At 47.7% G+C, this 20,656-nt stretch overlaps 1 protein-coding gene across 1 annotated transcript in view; it reads right to left on the bottom strand.

The window, feature by feature from the left end:
• Nucleotides 1–17,762, bottom strand: part of MYRIP (myosin VIIA and Rab interacting protein) — a 257,140-nt gene extending 239,378 nt beyond the window's left edge. The window contains exon 1 of the mRNA XM_068100415.2: nucleotides 17,517–17,762. Coding sequence (XP_067956516.2) covers nucleotides 17,517–17,653 — 137 coding nt within the window. The 5' untranslated portion in view covers nucleotides 17,654–17,762. The remainder of the gene's footprint in view (nucleotides 1–17,516) is intronic.
• Nucleotides 17,763–20,656: the final 2,894 nt, after the last annotated feature.

A 20,656-nucleotide genomic window follows, 5' to 3' on the forward strand; every position in this document is an offset into this window, starting at 1 on the left:
GCACCTATGCCATACAGGTGAACCACTTTTAGTTGGCCCCCTGATGGCCACAATTAAGAAATGGATGTGGTTGGCGCCTTTCTTTATTTCTAAAGAAGCCAGAAGGCCAAGTGCACTCCATGAAGGCAAGACCAGCGGCAGAACATCGGCCGGCTGCGACACCACCGGTGACCATGGACACTTGATTGTGCATTGTTACTGAACACTTTATTGGTGCACCGGATGGTGCTGACTGTGCGTATGGGGTGGTGCTTTTGGTGCTTGGATGGGGTGCTCTGCACATTATTAAAGGCCGTAGGTCCACAGGGCACTCGTGGGTTGGTGTATCGATGCTGGCATGCGTGCTCTCTCTATGCATAACATCTGCATGTGTTCCTCAAAGAACAGGTCCTGGATCGTAGTGTAAATATCAGTCTTGTATAAATGATGCTCCCTACCGGCTGTATGTTGAGTTTGAGGATGCTTTCCGCGATTCGGTTATCCTGTGGGTGTGTTTCTGTTAGGAGAAGGGTGCAACGTCGCAGGGGGACATATTTACTCATTTGTGAACATCTGTAAAACTGTCGCACTCAGGGTTGAGTTAATAGTAGAGGGAACTACATCTGAGTGCCACACTAACGTAGGTAAAAATTTATCGGGTCGGGACGCCCCGAGGTAGAGAAGGGTGCAATGTTGCGGATATGGGATTTGGATCCATCCATATCTGCTTGTAAATATTCCCCTATTTCCTCAATACTTCCCAACTATCCCCAATCCCCCATTCCCTAGTCCCATTTTCTGTAAACAACACTCTGTAGACCCGACCTCCCCCTATTTCCCCCATTAAATGTCGCATCCAGGTCCACCGCATCTCACGTAGACAACTATAGGACATCTTGCTAGTTATTCTTAGTCTATGTCAGTTAAGGATTCGTTTCCATTAATTCTGACTCTCGTTGCACCAGAATGTGATTGTATGGCACCGTTAGGAAGTTTAGGACCTCCCAATACCTCCCCGCAGCTCTTCCTAACGGTTCAGCAACAACAACAACAACAACAACAACAACGGCGGCGGCGCGGGGAGTGCGCGTCCTCACTCCGGCTTGGTTGGTGGGGGGTGTTGGGAGTGCACCAGGCCTTTCCAACGAGCCGCCATCGAGCATGTGCTCGACGGGGTTACCAAGTAGGGGCTCACTGTCAGCTCCTCGTCAAGGGCGGAGCCCGGTAACCCCCGCACCCAATAGAAGCGGCGGACCGGTCCCATCTGGGGCGGAGCCAACGAGCCGAGGGCGTGTGACTCCCCGCTGAGCATGCGCAGGAAGAGGGAGGTGACGTCAGATGCGCCCTGAGCTTGGAGAGAGAAGGACGCCACCTCCGAGCGCTGTGACACCTCCCCGCATCTCTGGACTGGACCGTGCTTGATTCTGCCCCTGAGCCAAGGTGCACCTTGTGCTATCGACTGCCTGTCCTTCCCTGCCATCAATCCCTGTGTAAGTCAGTCTTGTTCCGTTTGTCTGTGGTCTGTCTGGGATAGATAAGATTGTGTCTAAGTGCCTATCTCTTCTGTGTCTTTACCTCATTACCTTGTAATCTACCCCTTTTCTCCACCACTAATTATATCCTCCTTCGGAGGTCTTGAGAACTGTACCCCTTGCGTCGTTTCATTTATCCCAGTCGTTGTGTCCTTTCCATCATTGATTTAGCGTAGCGCGATTTGGCCAACGTTCGAGTGGAATCGGGTGAGTTGGGGGTAATCGGGTAAACTGTGCGAACACGGCGGCCATTCCGCTCGGTCAAGCAACATCTTAAGCCGTGTCCGTAACAATATATATATAAATATATATATTCATCTACTCTTCGCGAAGGACACTGTGGGATCTTTAATGGCCACCAACTAATGCCGGCTGATGCCCGGGTAAATGGGCTGATGACAGACAGGCAGACAGGATGTCATTTCAACTTTCATCCAATCAGAGGGTACATTGATGAATCACCCTGCTTGGGAAATATCGGGATGACAGTTTATAGCTGGGTCGGGATTCAAACCCTCGTCCTTTCTGTGTCACCAAGTACAGTCGTGGCCAAACATATTGGCACCAATGCACTTTTTTTCAAATAATTCACCATTTCTTCCAGAAAATTGTTGAAATAAAAAAATATTTTGGTATCTACATTTGAATTTCTTTGGTTTGCAGTTGAACAAAACAATACCTGGACAATATTATTGCCTCCTTTTTATAAATTGTTAGCAATAATTAGATTTCAAGCAGGCGATTCTCCTTTACTTTGGAATTGAACTCACCTGTGGTGAGTTTCAGGTGCCTACGATATAAAAATTACTCATTCAACCAGTTTTAAAAGAGATAAGGAGTCATTCTGCTGTTTTGTCTCACTGTGTGCACCGCAATGAGCATGGAGAAAAGAAAGAAAACCAGAGAATTGTCTGAGGACATCAGACACAAGATTGTAGCCAAGCATGGACAATCTCAAGGCCACAAGTCCATCTCCACAGACCTTGATGTTCCTGTGTCCACCGTACACAATGTTATCAGGAAGTTTAAGGCCCATGGCACAATAGCCCACCTCCCTGGACGTGGCCACAAGAGAAAACCTGGTCGAAGATTGCAGCGAAGGATTCTTCGAATGGTGGAAAAAGCACCTTGATCAACTGTCAAACAGATTCAAGCTGACCATCAGACACAAGGTATGACAGTTTGAACTCGCACCATCCGTCGTCAACTCAATGAAAGGGGGTTCTATGGTAGAATACCTAGGAGGACCCCACTGCTGAGAGACAAGAAAGCCTGACTGGAGTTTGCCAAAACACACCTGAACAAGCCAAAATCCTTCTGTGGACACATGGGACCAAATTAGAGCTTTTTGGTAAAGCACATCATCTCTATGTTTACAGAAAACAAAATGAAGCATTCAAAGAAAAGAACACCTTCCCTACAGTCAAACATGGAGGAGGTTCAGTGATGTTTTGGGGTTGCTGTGCTGCCTCTGGCACTAGATGTCTTGAATGTGTGCATGACATCATGAAATCAGGAGATTACCAAGGGATTTTGGAGCACAATGTCACACCCAGTGTCAAGATGTCAAAAAGCTGGATCTCTGTCGAAGGTCGTGGGTCTTGCAGCTGGACAATGACCCCAAACACAATTCAAAAAGCACCCAGGAATGGTCTAAGACAAAACGCTAGACTGTTCTGAAGTGGCCAGCAATAAGTCCAGATCTAAATCACATTGAACACCTGTGGGGAGATCTGAAAACAGTAGTTGGGAGAAGGTACCCTTCAAATCTGGGAGAACTGGAGCAGTTTGCACAAGAAGAGTGGGCCAAATTGCCAGTAGAGAGGTGTAGGAAGCTCCTTCATGACTATAGGAAGCGCTTGACTGTTATTTTGTCCAAAGGCTGTGCTTGCGTGCCACCAAATATTAAATCTAGGGTGTCAATAATTTTGTCAATGCCATCTATTTTTATTTTCTGATTTCAAAGAATATATTAAGTTCTGAATCAAAAAAAGGTTCTGTAATATTAACAGTGAGATAAAGAATTGTAGAGACCAAATACCTCTGTCAATTTCAAATATTTTTTAGAAAAAATTGTGAGTTATTTGAAAAAAGTGCAAGGGTGCCAATATTTTTGGCCACGACTATGTATGTGTGTATGTATGTATGTATGTATGTATGTATGTATATATATACATATACATATATATATATATATATATATATATATACATACATATATATATATATAATATATATATAATATATATGCTCTAAATCTCATTTATTATTACTTTGGGTTTTATTTGAACTTCTTTCTTCTCTGGTCCTCAATTTGGTGAAGGGACCATGATGCGATTGATCCGCAAAGGGTAGCAAGTCTCCATGAGTTCCCTCATTTGCATATCCCGCTATTTACCTCAGATTTCATTTCCTCGGTAAAACCCACCGTCAAAAAAAACATACATGGATTTAATTAACCTTGGAATTCAAAACCCCATGACACTCGAGTACCCTGCCTGGTCTCCATTATAATGGACAGCTGGTGTAGCATTGGCAATCAATGACACCTCGCTGCAGGCGTGGACGGATATGTGCTAAAGCTCACCCGGATTGGCCAAATGACAGCCGCGATGCGAGGGGAGCTTGCAGCTATCATGGCGCTGAGCGCACGTCCTGCCGGCAGGCGCCAGCTGAAGCAGGTTCACTCAATTTTTATGCAAGAAGCTTTTAAGGAAAACATTCGATTTTGAGGAAAGCGTTTGAGGGAAGGTGTTCGTACCTGTGAAGGCTGCTTGGCGAGGGACCGGGGCAGTTTGCCAGGGATGACTAGTGGTCCCGGAGTTACTGAAGAGACCACGGTTCCAGTCAGAATTCCCACCCTGATAATCACCAGTGATTTCATCATTCTCTCATACCTTCCCACTGGTGAAAGGACATGGCGGACACGTCTGTCCACTTCAGGTGAGGAGAGGAATAAACGAAGCCTTACCTTTTCTTTCTTTCTTTGCTTATCTAAATTTATTTGGGGGTGTGTGTCTGAGTGGCGCCAGTGTCTTGTTTAATACAGGTGGAATTGTTAAGGGGATCTTTAGACAGGGTTAATAACTGCACTTTGTCTTGTTGCTTGTACATTGCCGTCTCCTCATAAATACTGCCCTGCATGTTTTGTTTGCCCATCACAATATGAAATTACAAGTATAAATGTTCCCTGATGACTCTTCCTCATCCCCCATGTAAATAAACCTGATTGAATTGTTCCTCCAATCTATCCGAGGTGTCTTTTCTTTCATTTAGTTAGCATAGTCCGCACTAGTGTTAGCCGGGACATTATTCCCCCAACTGATTGGCTCTATAACATAGCCGGTGCGTGTCTGGCCATTCCGCTCAGTGGCCACCTTGATTAAACAGACATGCATCGAGGGGCAATCCTGGATCAGGTCAACCATGTCATCATTAGGTAAACGGTACTTAGATGGAGGATCTGGGGATAGGTCTGGTAAACTGATTGGCGTTCGTAGTTGACTAGCAACCCGCCGGACAGCGGAGTTATCTGTGACCGGCCACCTCAGGACCAGAGGATGAGCAGATCCCGAGGAGTAGCCCCCTCATGGTGAACTCAAAAACTGGGACCATAACAATATGTGTATATATGCAGTCGGACCCCGCTACTCGCGGGCTCCGTGTATTCATGGTTGATAAAATGCAACCTGCTTCTCTATTCGTGGCTCTATGTCCCTTGTATTCGGGGTTTTTCTCGGGTGCAAAAATTTTTTCCCCCCACAAGCCGTGAGCATGACGTTTCTAAAACCCATCCGTCACCAGCCATGCACAAAGCAGCTGGACATACGCAAAAAAATCTTCTAAGAGCAACGAGAATGACCTGCTTCTACATTCGCAGCGCTGTGCTTTGTGTTTTCACGGCTTTCGCGGGATATCGCATCATTCACATTGTGAACAGCTTCACATGATATCCTGCCATTCACATGTAAACAATGTTTTGCGGCATGCTTTGTGGGACATCACACAGATGGTCAACATTGCTTCAAGGGATATCCCACAGATAGTAAATTGCATTGCTTCTCGGGAGATTCCACCAGCAGCATAACATGTCATCCCGGGGAGTTATTGTATAGAATGAAAACACTCCACAGTATGTATTAGTGTGATAAGCTGTCTCCCTTTTCCCCCATTGAAACAATGGCATGACATGCTTTCGCGGATTTTCATCGACATTTGCGGGATTTTCGTCGACATTCGCGGGATTTCCGTAGACATTCACAGGATTTTCATCGACATTCGTGCATTTCCGTCGACATTTGTGGATTATAGTCAACATTCGTGGTATTTGTCTTGACTTTTGCAGATTTTGCCTCACCATTCACGGTTTGTTCTTCGACTTTCGCCGATTTTCGCGTTTCGGGGTTAAAAAAATGACGTGCATATGTGTAAGCCATCATTCATTATCTGTGTGCTAAGTTCGAACACCATCGGCAAATGCATGTCTGATGAATGGTGGAGGACGTGCTCAACATCAGGTTTTTACTACATCTAAAATGGCCGCCAGCCGGCCGTCTTTGATCGCATCGCCAAACAAAATGATGTGCAGATGTATAACATCATGTATTGGCTTTGTGCCAAGTATGAACAAAATCGGTCCATACACGATCTGCGAGATACGATTGTGATTATAGTGGTCTGAGGGTCATATAATATATACATATATATATATATATATATATATATATATATATATATATATATATATATATATATATATATATATATATATATATATTGTTGTGGATATGAGAATGTTTTTTTTTTTTGTTGTTGTTGTGTAAATTGTTGTAAAATATCGCCCTCCTTACCTCCAGTGTTGTATAAAGGTCAAAGGGCGTTCCCGTAGTTAATTCCATAAAGCATACACGAAGGACACCATATATCCCTGTTCAGTAGTTTATATCCTTATTATGTGTACTAGGGCATGCCCGTACTATATATAAGCTAGGACGTGCCCGTACGTGGGTGCCCGTTCCTTGCCAAAAAAAAAAAAAAAAAAAAATTTGTGTAGGGGTGGGTGTGTGTGTGTAAACATCCTAGGGCGTGCCCGTACGTGGGTGCAAAAAAACATGCGTGCAAACAACAACAACAAAAAAAAACTTTGAAACCACGTGGCAGTAACGACCACAGAACCCCCCCCCCCCCTCTATTTACATGAATGGTTTGGTCCATTCGCAACGACCACAGAACCCCCCCCCTCTATTTACATGCAATGGTTTGGTCCAAAGCGAACGGCTTGCAGTGTTTGGTAAAGAAATCGCCATAGCTCGGTAACTACTTGTCCGATTAATATGAAACCTTGAAAAGGCACATCCTCGGGTCCCCAGCAATATACCTGGCAAGTTTCAAGTATATCGGACCGGTAGTTGTCGAGAAACAGCGGTCACAGACAAACATACACACATACAAACACACATACAAACACACATACAAACACACATACACACATACACACAGAGATTAATGGAATTATAGATAGATTAGTGTAAGGCTGTGTCTTCCATTAATTGAAATACTCCATTGCACCAAGTGAAATAAGGTAGATTCCCTTCCAACCCCCCTTTCGTCAATTGCCAACTGCATTTGGCTGTTGTCTGCAATTGCCGCCATGAAGCATGTGCTCTGTTCAGGGAAGAAATGCGTGGCACCTCATCGTCATCAAAAGTTGGAGTCAGAGAGCCCTTAACCACCAATCAGCACCGCGGTGAGCGAACCGGTAGGCGTGCCCTCGTAGCCCGCGGCTTGATTCCGGGGAGGGCAATAAAAGAAGGAGTGAGGGACTGCTTACGGAGTTGAGTAAGGGATCCCCACAAGCAGAAGCGTCAGGGAGAGAACCCGTCACGCAACGCCCCCACGAGATACGAGAGAGAAGGCAGATGAACCGGTGGAGAGCACGCGGCGCATGAGGCGGAGGAATCCCTGAAAGAGCAGCGGCACGCAGCAGCTTCAGCCACAGCAGCTTCAGCCACAGCAGCTTCAGCCACAGCAGCTTCAGCCACAGCAGCTTTGGGGCCTTGACGGCAGTTTCGAGCAGGGCCGCGAAGGAACGGCGGCTGCTAAACGCACCGATCGAGAAAGGGCGGTGGCTGCTCATCCCCGACCCGACGTGCTGCGGTTCCAGCTGAACCTTCCGCTCCCTCCAGCCATCCACCTCCTGCCATTCCTGTCATCATCCCCCGTGTAAGTGTGCTTGTAGTCTGTCTTTTGTCTTGTCCCTGGGTATAAGTAAGCTTGTATAAGTTAATATTTGCACTGTGTCTCCTTGATTCCTTCTGTCTTTATTTTATTATCCTTCCTTCTCCTTGGTTTCTTTTGGTTGTAAATAGTAAATAAATTATATTTGTATTCCTTACCCTTTGTCTTTCTTCTTCTTCACATCCTTCGCTTTAGTCTTTTCCCCATTGAATATCTGTGGCGCGATTTTGGCCAATGTTCAGGAATCGGGTTAGTCGGGGTAACTGTTAGGGCCGCGGCGCCATCTGCTCGGCAAATCAACATCTTATCCGCGGTCCGTAACAATTGGTGTCGGGAGCGAGATTGGACCCGAAGCGCGCTTAACGCGCTCAAAATTACTAGCGGCCGAAATTTGTTTTGTTTTCGAAAAAAAAACCCGAACTTTGAAATCACGCCATGGCTAGTCAAGGCGATCGGATGCCGGTGGGGGAACTAGAAGAGGGGTTAGGGGTAACCCAGGATCAGAGGGAAGAAATGGAGGAGAGCAATGAGGAGGGGGTTGAGGAGGTGTCAGGCGCGCAAAATGGCGTCCTCGCGCACGCGGGTGTAGCGGCACCAAATTTAGCGGCGCCCGTGACCGTAGCAGCACCGGTGGATTCAAACCTTTTTTTGCTACAAATGGGGGCCCTTATGGACAAAATGGGTGAGCGAATAAGGGGCGAAGTGAGGGCTGATAGTGAGCGATTGAGGGACGAAGCGAGGGCTGATAGTGAGCGATTGGAGGGCCAAATGGGAGCAATGAGGGACGAAGCGAGGGGTACCGGTGAACGGTTGGACAGTAAATTTGAGGGGTTAGACAACGGGATAAAAGAGGTGAAAAATGGGTTAAGGGGGTTAGAAAACACAATGGACGACAAATTGCGGGAAGGAGGGGAGCAATCCGCCCGGGAAATCAAACGGATGGGGAACCAGAAAATCGGGTTGGAACGTAAATTGGATGCTCAGAGGAATGAATTGGGACAGATGAGGGCGGCATCTACAAAAGAGATGGAGGAGATGGGGGAGGAAATACGACGAGGTGTAAGCGAGGAGGTCTCGGGGGTACGCGAGGAGGTAAAGCGAGGTGAGAAGCGTATGGAGAAAGAGGTGAGAAATGGAACGGCTAGGTTACAAGGGGGCATAGAGGACCTGACGCAGGAGGTGGAACAGCTGACGGTGGGACAGACGGAGTTAGTGGAGCAGGTACAAAGGAACACTGCGGTACTAGGAGGGTTAAAAGCGACACAAAATGAAATCAAGAACAAATTCATAGCGACACAGAAGGAATGTCAGATGGTACGTGAGGGACTGACAACGAGGTTGGACGAGGTGATGGAGGTAATGGAGACAAAGGACCGGGAGGTGATGACGCACATAGAAACGGTCAAGGTGGCGTTAGAGGACAAAATAGAGGAGACGCACCGGGAAATAAAAGAGGTGAAGCAAAAGTTAAAGGAGGTGGAAGAAGGGGTGAGTGAAATTAAGAAGAGACGGAGGGAAACTAAGAGGGAGATAAAGGAGGTAGTAATGGAATATGTACAAGGTCTGTGTTCAAATCATGATGGTATGCTCACTAACCAAATAAAGAGTTTGCAGGTGGCAGAGGAGGTGCGACGACGAGGTGCCAAGGTGAGTGGCGATATATTCGGAAATGTATATGATGTGAGGGGAGCTTCAGTCGGCTTGGGGGTTGATTTGGATCCGGGTGTTCGTGAGAGGCCGCTGGTGAAGTGTGTGACAGGTACGGTGTGCGAAAGAGGAGGTGTGCGAGAATGTCCGACTCTGGGGTGTGTGAGGAAAAGTGCACGCCGAGGAGTGAGTGTGCTGTCGAGAGAGTTGGTCGTAGCGCATGTGCGGGGGGGCACATGGAAGCGTGGAGTGGGGAGTGTTACAGAGGATGTAACGAGAGAGTGCACACCTGTGGTGAGTGTTACGGAGGATGTAACGAGAGAGTGCACACCTGTGGTGAGTGTTACAGAGGATGTAACGAAAGAGTGCACACCTGTGGTGAGTGTTACGGAGGGTGTAACGGGAGAGTGTGCGCAAGAGGATGCGCGAGAAAGGTGTGTAACGGATGGGTGCATGAGGAAAGAGTGCGCTGTCAAAAGTAAGGGTGAGTGCACGACCGAGTGTGGAGGTGAGAGTAGTGAGAGTGACACGGAGCGTGAGTTGGTTGTGGCAGGTGAGAGAGGATGTACACCTGGAATGGAAGGATGCACACCTGGAATGGTAGAGCGCGTATGGGGAATGCACGCTGGAGTTGGTAGTGAGGCACGTGGTTGGGTGTGCAAGTGAGAGCACACCTGTGGTTGTCACAGAGGAGGTGACCGAGGAGGGGGCGCGAAGAGGTGTGTTGGTGAGGTGTGCGAACGACGAGTGTGTGCAAAGGTGTGCGGTGGTCAGGTGTGTGACCAAGTCTGTAAGCGGAATGAGTGTACCTGGGTGTGCCAGGGAAGGTGCAATGACAAAGAGCATGGAGACGGCTGGATGTATGAGCAAGGAACGGGCTGCGGGGTGTAAGCATGCGAATGGAGCATCGACGCTAACCGGGTTAGCGGTTAGAGCGACATATAGCCGAATCGGGCCTTCGGTGCGAACCGGGCAGCTTTGCGTGCCGCGGGGATCCACGGCGGTTTCGAAAGAACTGCCGTGTGAGATCCATGCCGGGCCGCGCTTTGAACGGCCGCGTCCGTGCTCCACTAAGCGGAGCGGGCGGCCCTGTAGGAAGGGTTGTCACGACAACCCTTTGTGGTTGAGGCGTTCCGGCAGGTCGAAATCGGGCCTTTGGACGGCTCCGTGCCGAGATGGTGCGTGGGATCTCGGCCCGGGTAAGCCCCCGTCCCTGCACCGAATGCCGGACGCATCCAGCCGCCGGCACCAAGCAACCCGCATTCATTGCTCGGCTTTGCGAAGCCGAGCTTTGGAGATGAATTGGCGCACCGAGAGGCACTAGTGAGTAGACGTGTGACGAGGATAGTGTTTTGGACCCAAAATTAGAAAAAACAAAATTTGATGATTGGCAAAGGATTGGCAGAGTGATGATTGGCAGATTGGTAGTGATTGGCAAATTTTTAATTGGCTGGAATTTGGTGTGCAAAATTGGTAGTGAGAGATACCCGATGTGGTGGGATGGCAACTCTGCCATCTCTCACAACAGGGGGCAAAGGAGCACTAGTTTATGGGGTTTGGCAGTGAAAACTAGCCCGGGAGGGTTAGGATATAGTGTGTAGGGATCTAGAGAAGATTGACAATAGGTAACGGTAAGGTTTAGGTAGTGACAATGATACCTGTAGTGGGGACGCAGGTGGATTAGTGTGGATGATAATGACGTGCTATGTGCTTAGTTTAAAGGGAAGACGGGGAGCACTAAGTTAGCAGGGCAACAGGTAGTTCAGATGATGCCGTGTGTGTGAGGATCGAAAGTGTATTGAGCAGGGTATGAGTAAATGATTGTGATTGTGAGTAGTATTGTGATTGCACAGGTGTGCAACTGGACAGGTGTATGGAGCAGTGTATGAGAGTAATAGTGATGTGTATTGTGCTGACCAAATGGTCCAGGAAGAGAAGGAGGGTGCAGGTGGCACCAGGTGTGATTGCACAGGTGTGCAACAACAGGTGAATGGAGAACAGGTGTATGGAATAAATGGTCTGGAGTATATGGAGTATTGGAATGGATGGTCGTGGAGTGAGTATGGTGGAAACTGTGGAGTGGAGTGGATGGTGCGAAGGTATGGATGGGGGAAAGGAGGATGGACCCCATCACGAATACCCAGGGAGGGTACCATAAGAGTTAGGTAGAGGGTACAGGTAAATTGTGGTTGGATATTGGCATCTGTGGTGCGTGGTGGAAGAATGGTGTAGTGATGGGTGCATTAGTGTCGTGGAAATGGCTGGGCGTATAGCCGGTTAGTGTGTGTGTAGTTGGTTTGGGCACTCCACCACTGTTAGGATGTCGGCCAGGTGAGGCCGCAGGTGGGCTCTGGGAGCCGGTAGAGTTGTTGTGGATGGGGCCCGAGGATCCGGAGGACGGACCCGGGTAGCCCAGTTGCAGAGGGCACCAAGGGGTGACAGCGCCAGGAGGGGCCTTCCCCAATTATATAGGTTAGGATGAAGAGCTAGGTAAGCTCGGGTGGCAACTGCAGTGGTGGAGGTGTGCAGGTGGGTAGGCCTGCTGGGAGAGCTACACGCCCCAGTCCTGAAATTGTGCAAGGGCACAGGGAGTTGCATCGGGGGAGTGAGACCTCAAATTAAGGAAGCACCACAGTTTGGTCAATGGGAATTGGTTTTTAGAACCCATAGTGTAAGTTGGCCAATGGATTGGCAGGGAAAGACCCCGGGTAGTGTAAAGTGTGTTAATGTCATTTAGAGGATAGTTAGGATTAGGAATCTCCTCGCACCATCTACATCCACTCACCTGAGGTGACGTAACTCCGCACCATGCCATGTTTTATTATTTTTATGATGCAAATGTTTGGAATGTGAGACGCATCATGACGTGGGTGTGACATTGTGCTTTGATGTTCCATCTCTCCCTCCTTATGAGGATTGATGATGAATTGGGTGATGGCAAATTTTGGTTAGAGGGATTGTGGTGACGAATTTGGTGTAGGGGGAATATGGGGAAGATGTGACGGTAGCGACGGATTTGTAAAGGTGTAGATTTTGTAAATATGTGGTAAGGGCAAGGGTAGAGTAGGTGACAGGGGGGGTGACGTACGGTAGGGACGAGCTTTCTCACTTTGCTCTCCGTATGCACTTCGCCTTGCATTGCCTTATTGATGTGTACCCTTGTGACCTTACCCCTCGCTCATCTGTCTTTTCCCCCTTTTGTCTCCCACATGAGGACTGTGCACCACTGGGCGCCGAGGGGAGCGTGCGGGAGTCCGCCATTGTGCGCCCGGAACTCCCAGAACCAGCTGTCTGCATCGATGCACCACATTATGGACCACATGTCTGTGGCTGAGCACCACTTATGGACCCCATAGGTTGGGGCATGGCCCCTCTGCTGGAACCGGCCATGAAGGCCCGAGATCTTGCTGGCGGACCTTGGCCACAGGGCACCGATGCCCCACAGGTGAACCACACTAGTCGGCCCTGTGGGCCATAAATAAATAAAAATGGACACGTTGGGTGCATTTTATTATTGCAAATAGGCCGCCAGCAAAGAAGATGACATCAGGAAAATAGCAATAGCCAGCAGAGGGAGCCGAAGAGCAAGAGACCACCAGCAGGGTTAGGGGTTGTTTGGTTATTTTTATTATTGAACTGCAGTGACTGTGCACCGATTGGTGCTTGAGGGTGCATTGGTATGTTTTTGGGTGCTTCATGGTGCATCGATGCAGGGCAGACCGTCTCTCCCCCCAAAAGAACAATCACAGGTCCTGGGTTAGTATTGTAAATAAAAGTAGAGCCATTGTAAATAATGCGCCCCCACCGTAAATGTATAGTTTGAAGACCATTCCGCAATTCGGTTAGTTGTGGGCGTGAATCTGTTAGGCAGGGTGCAATGGAGCAGCGGGACATATTTATTTATGTTTTTAAACTGTCGCACTCAGGGTCAGGTTAAAAGTAGAGGGAACTACACCTACGTGCCACACTAAGGTAAAAGTTAAGGTAAGAGGCCTGGGGCGTACCTAAGAGGAGGAGGGTGCAGTGTTGTGGATATGAGACTGGTTTTTTTTTTTTTTTTTTTTTGTGTAAATTGTTGTAAAATATCGCCCTCCTTACTCCAGTGTTGTATAAAGGTCAAAGGGCGTTCCCGTAGTTAATTCCATAAAGCATACACGAAGGACACCATATATCCCTGTTCAGTAGTTTATATCCTTATTATGTGTATTAGTGTAAGGCTGTGTCTTCCATTAATTGAAATACTCCATTGCACCAAGTGAAATAAGGTAGATTCCCTTCCAACCCCCCTTTCCTCAATTGCCAACTTCATTGAGCGGTTTGCTGAATTCTGCTGCAGCTGTGGGTTGTTGTTTTTGCTCCAAGACTCCATGAGCCACGAGGTCGTCTCGGAGCCAAAGGTGGGAGGAGTCGGCCCAGCGCCGGGGACAAGGCATGGTCTAGCCAACGCCCCCTCTAAGGGCGGGGTCGGTGAGCCCTCGCGACCAATCAGGGCCGAGGCGAGCTCACCGATGGGCGTGTCCTAGCGGCCGGCGGCTGGATCACTGGGGGGCGATATAAAGTGCGTGCGCATGCGTCAGAACGGTGGTTGTCGGTGGTGAGGAGTTGGTTGGTGGTTGGTGGCTGAAAAGTACAGTTGTTGTTCAAGGAGGAAGGGTTGATGAAGAAAGAGTGGCGTTGGAGGAGGACGAGTTGAGTGTGGCGTTAAGTGGCATTAAAGTGGAGCTGAAGAGCCTGGAGTCCAGCACGAAGCGCCCATCCGCTCACGGTGAACAATACGCGCCGCTGCACACGAAGGCTTTCCTGCCAAGAACGAGAGTCGACTCCTGGAGCGGGACCTCGACGCCTGCAGTGGCCTGGGCCTTCCCATTCCTCCTTCCAGCCAATCCACTCTGCAATTCCCCGTGTGAGTCCGTCTTTGTTTGTTCTGTCCAGGGTATTAATTAAGACTGTAGGTAAGCTAGAATTTTCACTGTGTCCTGGTCCGTCCCTCTTTCTGATTTATTTTATTATCTTTCCTTCTTCCTTGGTTTCTTTGGTCCTGTACATAGTAATAAATTATATTCGTAATGCAAACCTTTTTTTTTTCTTCTTCTTCTTCTTCTTCACAACCGTGTCGTCTTTGTCTTTTCCTCATTGAATATCTGTGGCACGATTTGGCCAACATTCAGGAATCGGGTTAGTCGGGGTAACTGTTCGGGTGCGGCGGCCATCCGCTCGGCCAATTAACATCCTAGCCGCGTCCGTAACAATATATTGTGTGACTACCCTCTGGTGAACACCGCAGAGTGACACAGATGACCAAACGAGCTTTAACTCCGAGGCGTTCAATTCAATGGCAGACCGTCGTTATACGCGCGGGAAGCAAGTGGGGGCGAAGCCGTAAGCACCTACCTTCACAAGTCCACCCGACGTCCTCGAACATGAAATAAATAAACTCAAACCGACACGGAATTAAAATGTACAAAAATACAGGATTTATTAAAGAAAATGCCGGTCACAAAACAATGCACAACAACACAACAACAGGCATTTTAAGGCCATTTTCCCTGCTAGAGCAGGGGTTAGCCTTGCGGGCCCCATGACAATCTTCTCCATTTTGCCCTATTTTCTACTTCTCCCCTTGTTAACCCCCTTGCCCGCATTTCTTCTTCCACCACCTCTAGCCAAGTCTTTCTCGGTCTTCCCCGTCCCCCACTTCCTTCTACATTCATTTCCATCACTCTTCTCAACCAGTCACTTTCATCCTTCCTCAACACATGACAAAACCATCTCAACCTGTTTCTCTTCACAGCATCCATCACAGGCTCTATTCCCATCATCTTTCGCAATTCATCATTTGTCTTCCTCTCTCAACAATACTCCACGCATCCACCGAACCATTCGCATTTCCACCCTTTCAGCCTTCGTTGCTGCTCTACGTTCATTACCCTTGCATCGCTCCCATAAATCATAACACTTCTCACACATGCAGCATACACCTTTCCCTTCAGCTTCAACAACACTCCCCTCATCATCAGCATGCAACTCAGTTCCCAAAACTTCTTCCATGCACATCTCACTCGAGCAACAGTTGCCGAGTCTGATCCTCCTTCTCCATTCAACATGTCTCCGAAGTAGCAAAATGTTTTCACACCTTCCAACTTCACGCCGTCTCCAAGATCCAACTCACCATTTCCTCCATCTGCAGCTCCCTTGTGCACACCTTGCACTTGAATGTAGCAGCCAAATTGGTTAATGACCCTCTCAGACCACTACAATTTTTGATGAACCCACTCAGCGCACATTGTACATTGAATGGAGTTCACTCCAACACTCTTCCTGCACACAGCACACGGCCACTTCCAGTTCTTTCCACCTCACCACATGCTTTACCACTTGCCATCACCTTCGTTTTTCCGATATTCATCTTCAGACCTTTTGTCTCCATACATTCCTTCCACTTGTTCATCTTCTCCTTCAGTCAATCCATACTTTCCGCAATCAACACCAGATCATCTGCATGCAACAACTCCCACGGTAAACCCTCCTTTACATTCTGAGCCAGCACCTCAATCACAGCTACAAATAGTAATGGACTTGATACCGACCCCTGATGCACTCCCACCCTCACCTTCGCAAAACAATGCACGATAAAACTATATTCCTAATTGGAGTGCTTCCACACAGACCTGAATACAGACAAGGGATAAAATTACTGAAAAACAAATATATGTCGTTTGTGGCACTTAGCTCGAATTGGCTCTTGAATCTTGTCAGGAATCGTCAAAACCCCCTCGCGGCCTTGGTGGGAAAATGCGCTCGTTGGCGCGAACTAGGCATCGCCATGCGTCCACTCACCCCTGGCTTCATGAAGAGCGCAGCGAGCAGGCCGCGCCCATCCACTCATTGTTCTTGCTTGGGGATCCGCAGTTCTCGGTCCGCAGTTCCTCCTCCTCACGATCACGATGAAAATGTTGGAAGACAACCTTTCGTGATTAATCTTCCTTGCGCAAGAGCAATAGCGACCATTTGCTATGGGATCCAGAACGAGAAGAGAAAATGGCCACTGTTCCAATTATTTTGTCCTTGAGGCTCCGACGTCATCCCATGACGTATCCGTGTCCACTCCTATCATCCCAGTCCTTGTGCCAATCAAATCCCGGACCAATCACTGCTCTTCTAAGCGTGGCTCCACGGCTCTGCCTGATTGAGGTGGTGATGTAGCGGCTGCGGCACCAGCGGTAGTGTTCGATACCTGGTTTCCAATTGATTTTTTACTTAGCGTTATTAATTATGGTGTCGATTGATTGGCTTGGCTATGGTGTGTAGCGCGGTGTCATAAGGAACACAGGAAAAGATTACAGAGGCAATTACATGCAGGGGATTAATTTAGCCAAAATCCCTCGCCAATGAACAAACCCCACCCCTCTCATTGAGACGAAGATACAAGCTCTTCCACGACATACGGTCCACACAAACTTCCTACTTATTACATGGGGTTTCTCCTTCTTTACGACAGTCGGAGCACACTAATCTATACACTCTACCTGGCTCTAAGGTAATCATTGTCTATCCCTACAAACGTAACATATATATATATATATCTATATCTATATATATCTATATCTATATCTATATCTATATATATATATATATATACTTACATACCACATTTGCAAAATAAATAGGTGTTCGCCGAGTGCCCTAGGTCTTAACTCCCAATAACCACTCCCACTGTAAAATGACGTCACTGAAAGCATTACAGCAAAAATCAGTTGGATAATGAGATTCTCACCATGACATTAACAGCGATTTGCAAAATGTGTTATTTCTGTTAAAAAAAAAAAACTGTGGTTTATTCGAACAGCATTTTTATGTTTCTGTGTAAACGTTTGGCAGGGCGTTTCCCAAAGACTCCACCAGGGTCTTGAAAAGCCTTAGATCCTGATTCCTTGATGTAGCCCATTGGTAATTCAAGGATTGACAGGTAAACATACTAAATAAGCAAACACCATTTTGCCTACTCGAACGTCTGAGACGAGAATAATCTCACACAGCATCGTCAAATATATATACATATTCAATGAGCCCCCTTATGGCATCATTCACTTTGGCACAGGTGCAGGTAGGGCACTCACTCACCCCAGGCGCATCAAGTCACGTTCCCGCAGTGCACGGTCTCTCTCCAGCACCTTCAACACGGTCTCAGCCTCCTGCGGGCTCAACACCATGGCACTGGTCTCCTGAGAACCATCGGAACAAGGAAACCCTCCTGGCATGGTCTCCTCGTTCGCACCGTGACCCGTTCTGGGGCCACACGAAGCACAAAGAGCGCCTCGCTCGAGGTTCCAGCAGCTGCCAAGCCCTGCTGCGTCGAACACCACGCTCCGCCCCTACGACCCACGCTCCGCCCCTACGACCCAAGCTCCGCCCCTACGACTCAGGCTCCGCCTTCCAGCGGAGCGTCCGCTATTCTTCAGGATGAACAAACAAAACGCGCTTCGCGTCGGTGCTTTTATTACCTTTCTCACGTTTTCAGGCGTTTAACATTTTAACATAGCCTCGCCTCTTCTTCAACAATCCCCTTACCTCATTTTCATGGTATTTAAGACACTTGGTGGTGTGACCGTTGCCAGCCCGACTTTTACACTGGTCGACACGGCTGACGTCACAGGTAACGCAGGTGAAACGTCAGAGCCGAATGCAAAATCGTTAAACACAAAGATTTATGAAAAAGGCTTCCTGAGTAAAACCATCTTATACACGGGAGTAAATTGATTAAGGTACCGAAGGGTAAGTCGTACCTTTCCTTTCCAACAACAAAAAACGATAACTTGGTTCATAAAACTCGCATTCCTCCGCCAGGCTGAACAGTTTACCTTTTGTATCCCATTGATAAGGTCGGATCTGGATTCGGACCTGAACTAAAATCGAATCGGCTTGTTCTTGTCGAACCAACTCTTCCACCAAGTTTTGTCATAATCCGCGTCCATAACATTGAAATATCAGGTCTGCAGTTAGTAAATATATCATTTTGGCTCCATCTCGCAATGGTGTCAATTAAGGAATCTGCAGGAAGAACAAACAGCCCGACCACCTGTTACCTGCAGCCGGGGCAGGAATTTAGCCAAGGTGCCAGCGATAACTCGCCTACTCTTCACAATATATATCTATATTATAAAAGGAGCCATGTCTGTTTGTCTGTCTGTTGTGTTATAACTTGAGAACGGATTAACGGATTTCAATAAATCCAACTTAGGTGGATTCGGGTAACTCCCGGGAGTGTTTGTGATCCCCAAAAAAATCCCCCATTTTTTTTATGGGTACATGGATGCGCGTGTCAAAACTGAAAATGCCAACACGTGACGTAAATCGCTGTTTATGGTTACATGGATACGGTTTATTGTTGGTTATCTCCGCACGAAGAGCATCCCCCAGGAATCCTTATTTTTTTTCCTTCCCCAATAGATTATATCGGTTATATTATTACTAGCGGGGTCACCCGTGGGAATCCCACGGGCATGGATGTGTGTGACATTTCGACATATTGAGTTATATGCTGCACATTCATTTTTACAAAATGGTTACTGGCAAGTCATCAGATCCAGAAATGGTGTGAATTTAGTTATTTCACATAATATGTGACCCCTCACTCCTCTCCACCTGACACTCTCCTGTCTCCACCTGACACTCTCCTGTCTCCACCTGACACTCTCCTCTCTCCACCTAGCACTCCTCTCCTCTCCAAACCCTCACATCCCTCTCCTTTCCAATCCCTCACCTCTCCAATCCCTCACACTCCTCTCCTCTCCAATCCTTCACACGCCTCTCCAATCGCGCCTCACACTCCTCTCCAATCGCGCCTCACACTCCTCTCAAATCGCGCCTCACACTCCTCTCCAATCGTGCCTCACACTCCTCTCCAATCGTGCCTCACACTCCCCTCCAATCACTCCTCTCCAATCGTGCCTCACACTCCTCTCCAATCACGCCTCACACTCCTCTCCAATCGTGCCTCACACTCCTCTCCAATCGCGCCTCACACTCCTCTCCAATCGCGCCTCACTCGCCTCTCCAATCGGCTTTCCCCGTCTCGTTTCTCTCCTTTTTCTCCCGTCTCGTTCTTTTTCTTGCTCCAAATCGGCCCGTCGGAATCGGAAATCGGCCCGTCTCGCCCGTCGGCCCGTCGGAATCGGAAATCGGCCCGTCTTGCTTTTGTGCTTGTGCGTAAATAAATTGTGTTCATGACACCATTTCTGGTGTTGGGCTAGCGGCTAGGGTGCCGGCTTAGGATCCTGGGTTCGAATCTCGGTCGATCGCCGAATTAATGCCAGGGGGGTTGACTCAGCCTGTCATCCTTCCGAGGTCGGCTAATTGAGTACCAGTTCACTGGTAATTCCCTGTTTGTCGTTGAAGGCGGCAAAAAGGGTTGGCGTCAGGAAGGGCATCCGGCCGTAAAACATTGCTTCAAAAAGGGGACAAAAAAACAACAACTACCACGGTCCCCGAAAAGGCCAACCCCCGCTTTGCGGGGAAAAATGGCCTCTAAACGGTGGTTTTTACACCATTTCTGGATCTGATGACTTGCCAGTAACCATTTTGTAAAAATGAATGTGCAGCATCTAACTCAATATGTCGAAATGTCACACACATCCATGCCCGTGGGATTCCCACGGGTGACCCCGCAAGTTTGCATTGACGTTCGTCGATGGACTCGTTCGCCCGTCTCATTCGTTTTCTTGCTGCATCCTGTTCAAGTCTGCGTTCTTCATCGATCGTCTCATTCATTTTGGAAATGGAAGTTTCCACGCAGCGCATGAATTGTCACGATCCTCAAGAGGAATTTGTCTCGTAATCATCAAATGATAAATGGCAAGTAAATTATATTGTGGAAAATTAAAGATTTCAAATAAACCTATTTAAAGTGTATTCGCACATAACTAATTTTAAAAAACGAAGAAATATCTCTCGGTAATTTCCTGAAACATATTTTACTTCCGGCTAATAATGTTGAATTAAATAAAAACGAAGAAATATATGTCGGCATCATTGTTGACGTTTTTGTGACGACTGTCATCAAACGAAAAAGTAATATATCTTAACGGAAAAGCAAAAGCGAATTTTTAATATATATCGACACGTTGCCGTCGGTGTCATGTTGGGCGGTGTATGATACACCATGACGCGATTTTTAAAAATATATCTCTGCATTTTCCCGCGTGTGTGGAATGTTCTCAATTATTGCTGACACCGAGTCTAAAAGTAAAACCATCGATAAAAAT

This window comes from Myxine glutinosa, chromosome 6, assembly GCF_964187855.1.
Source record: "Myxine glutinosa chromosome 6, kmMyxGlut1.1, whole genome shotgun sequence".
NCBI classification, from domain to species: Eukaryota; Metazoa; Chordata; class Myxini; order Myxiniformes; family Myxinidae; genus Myxine; species Myxine glutinosa.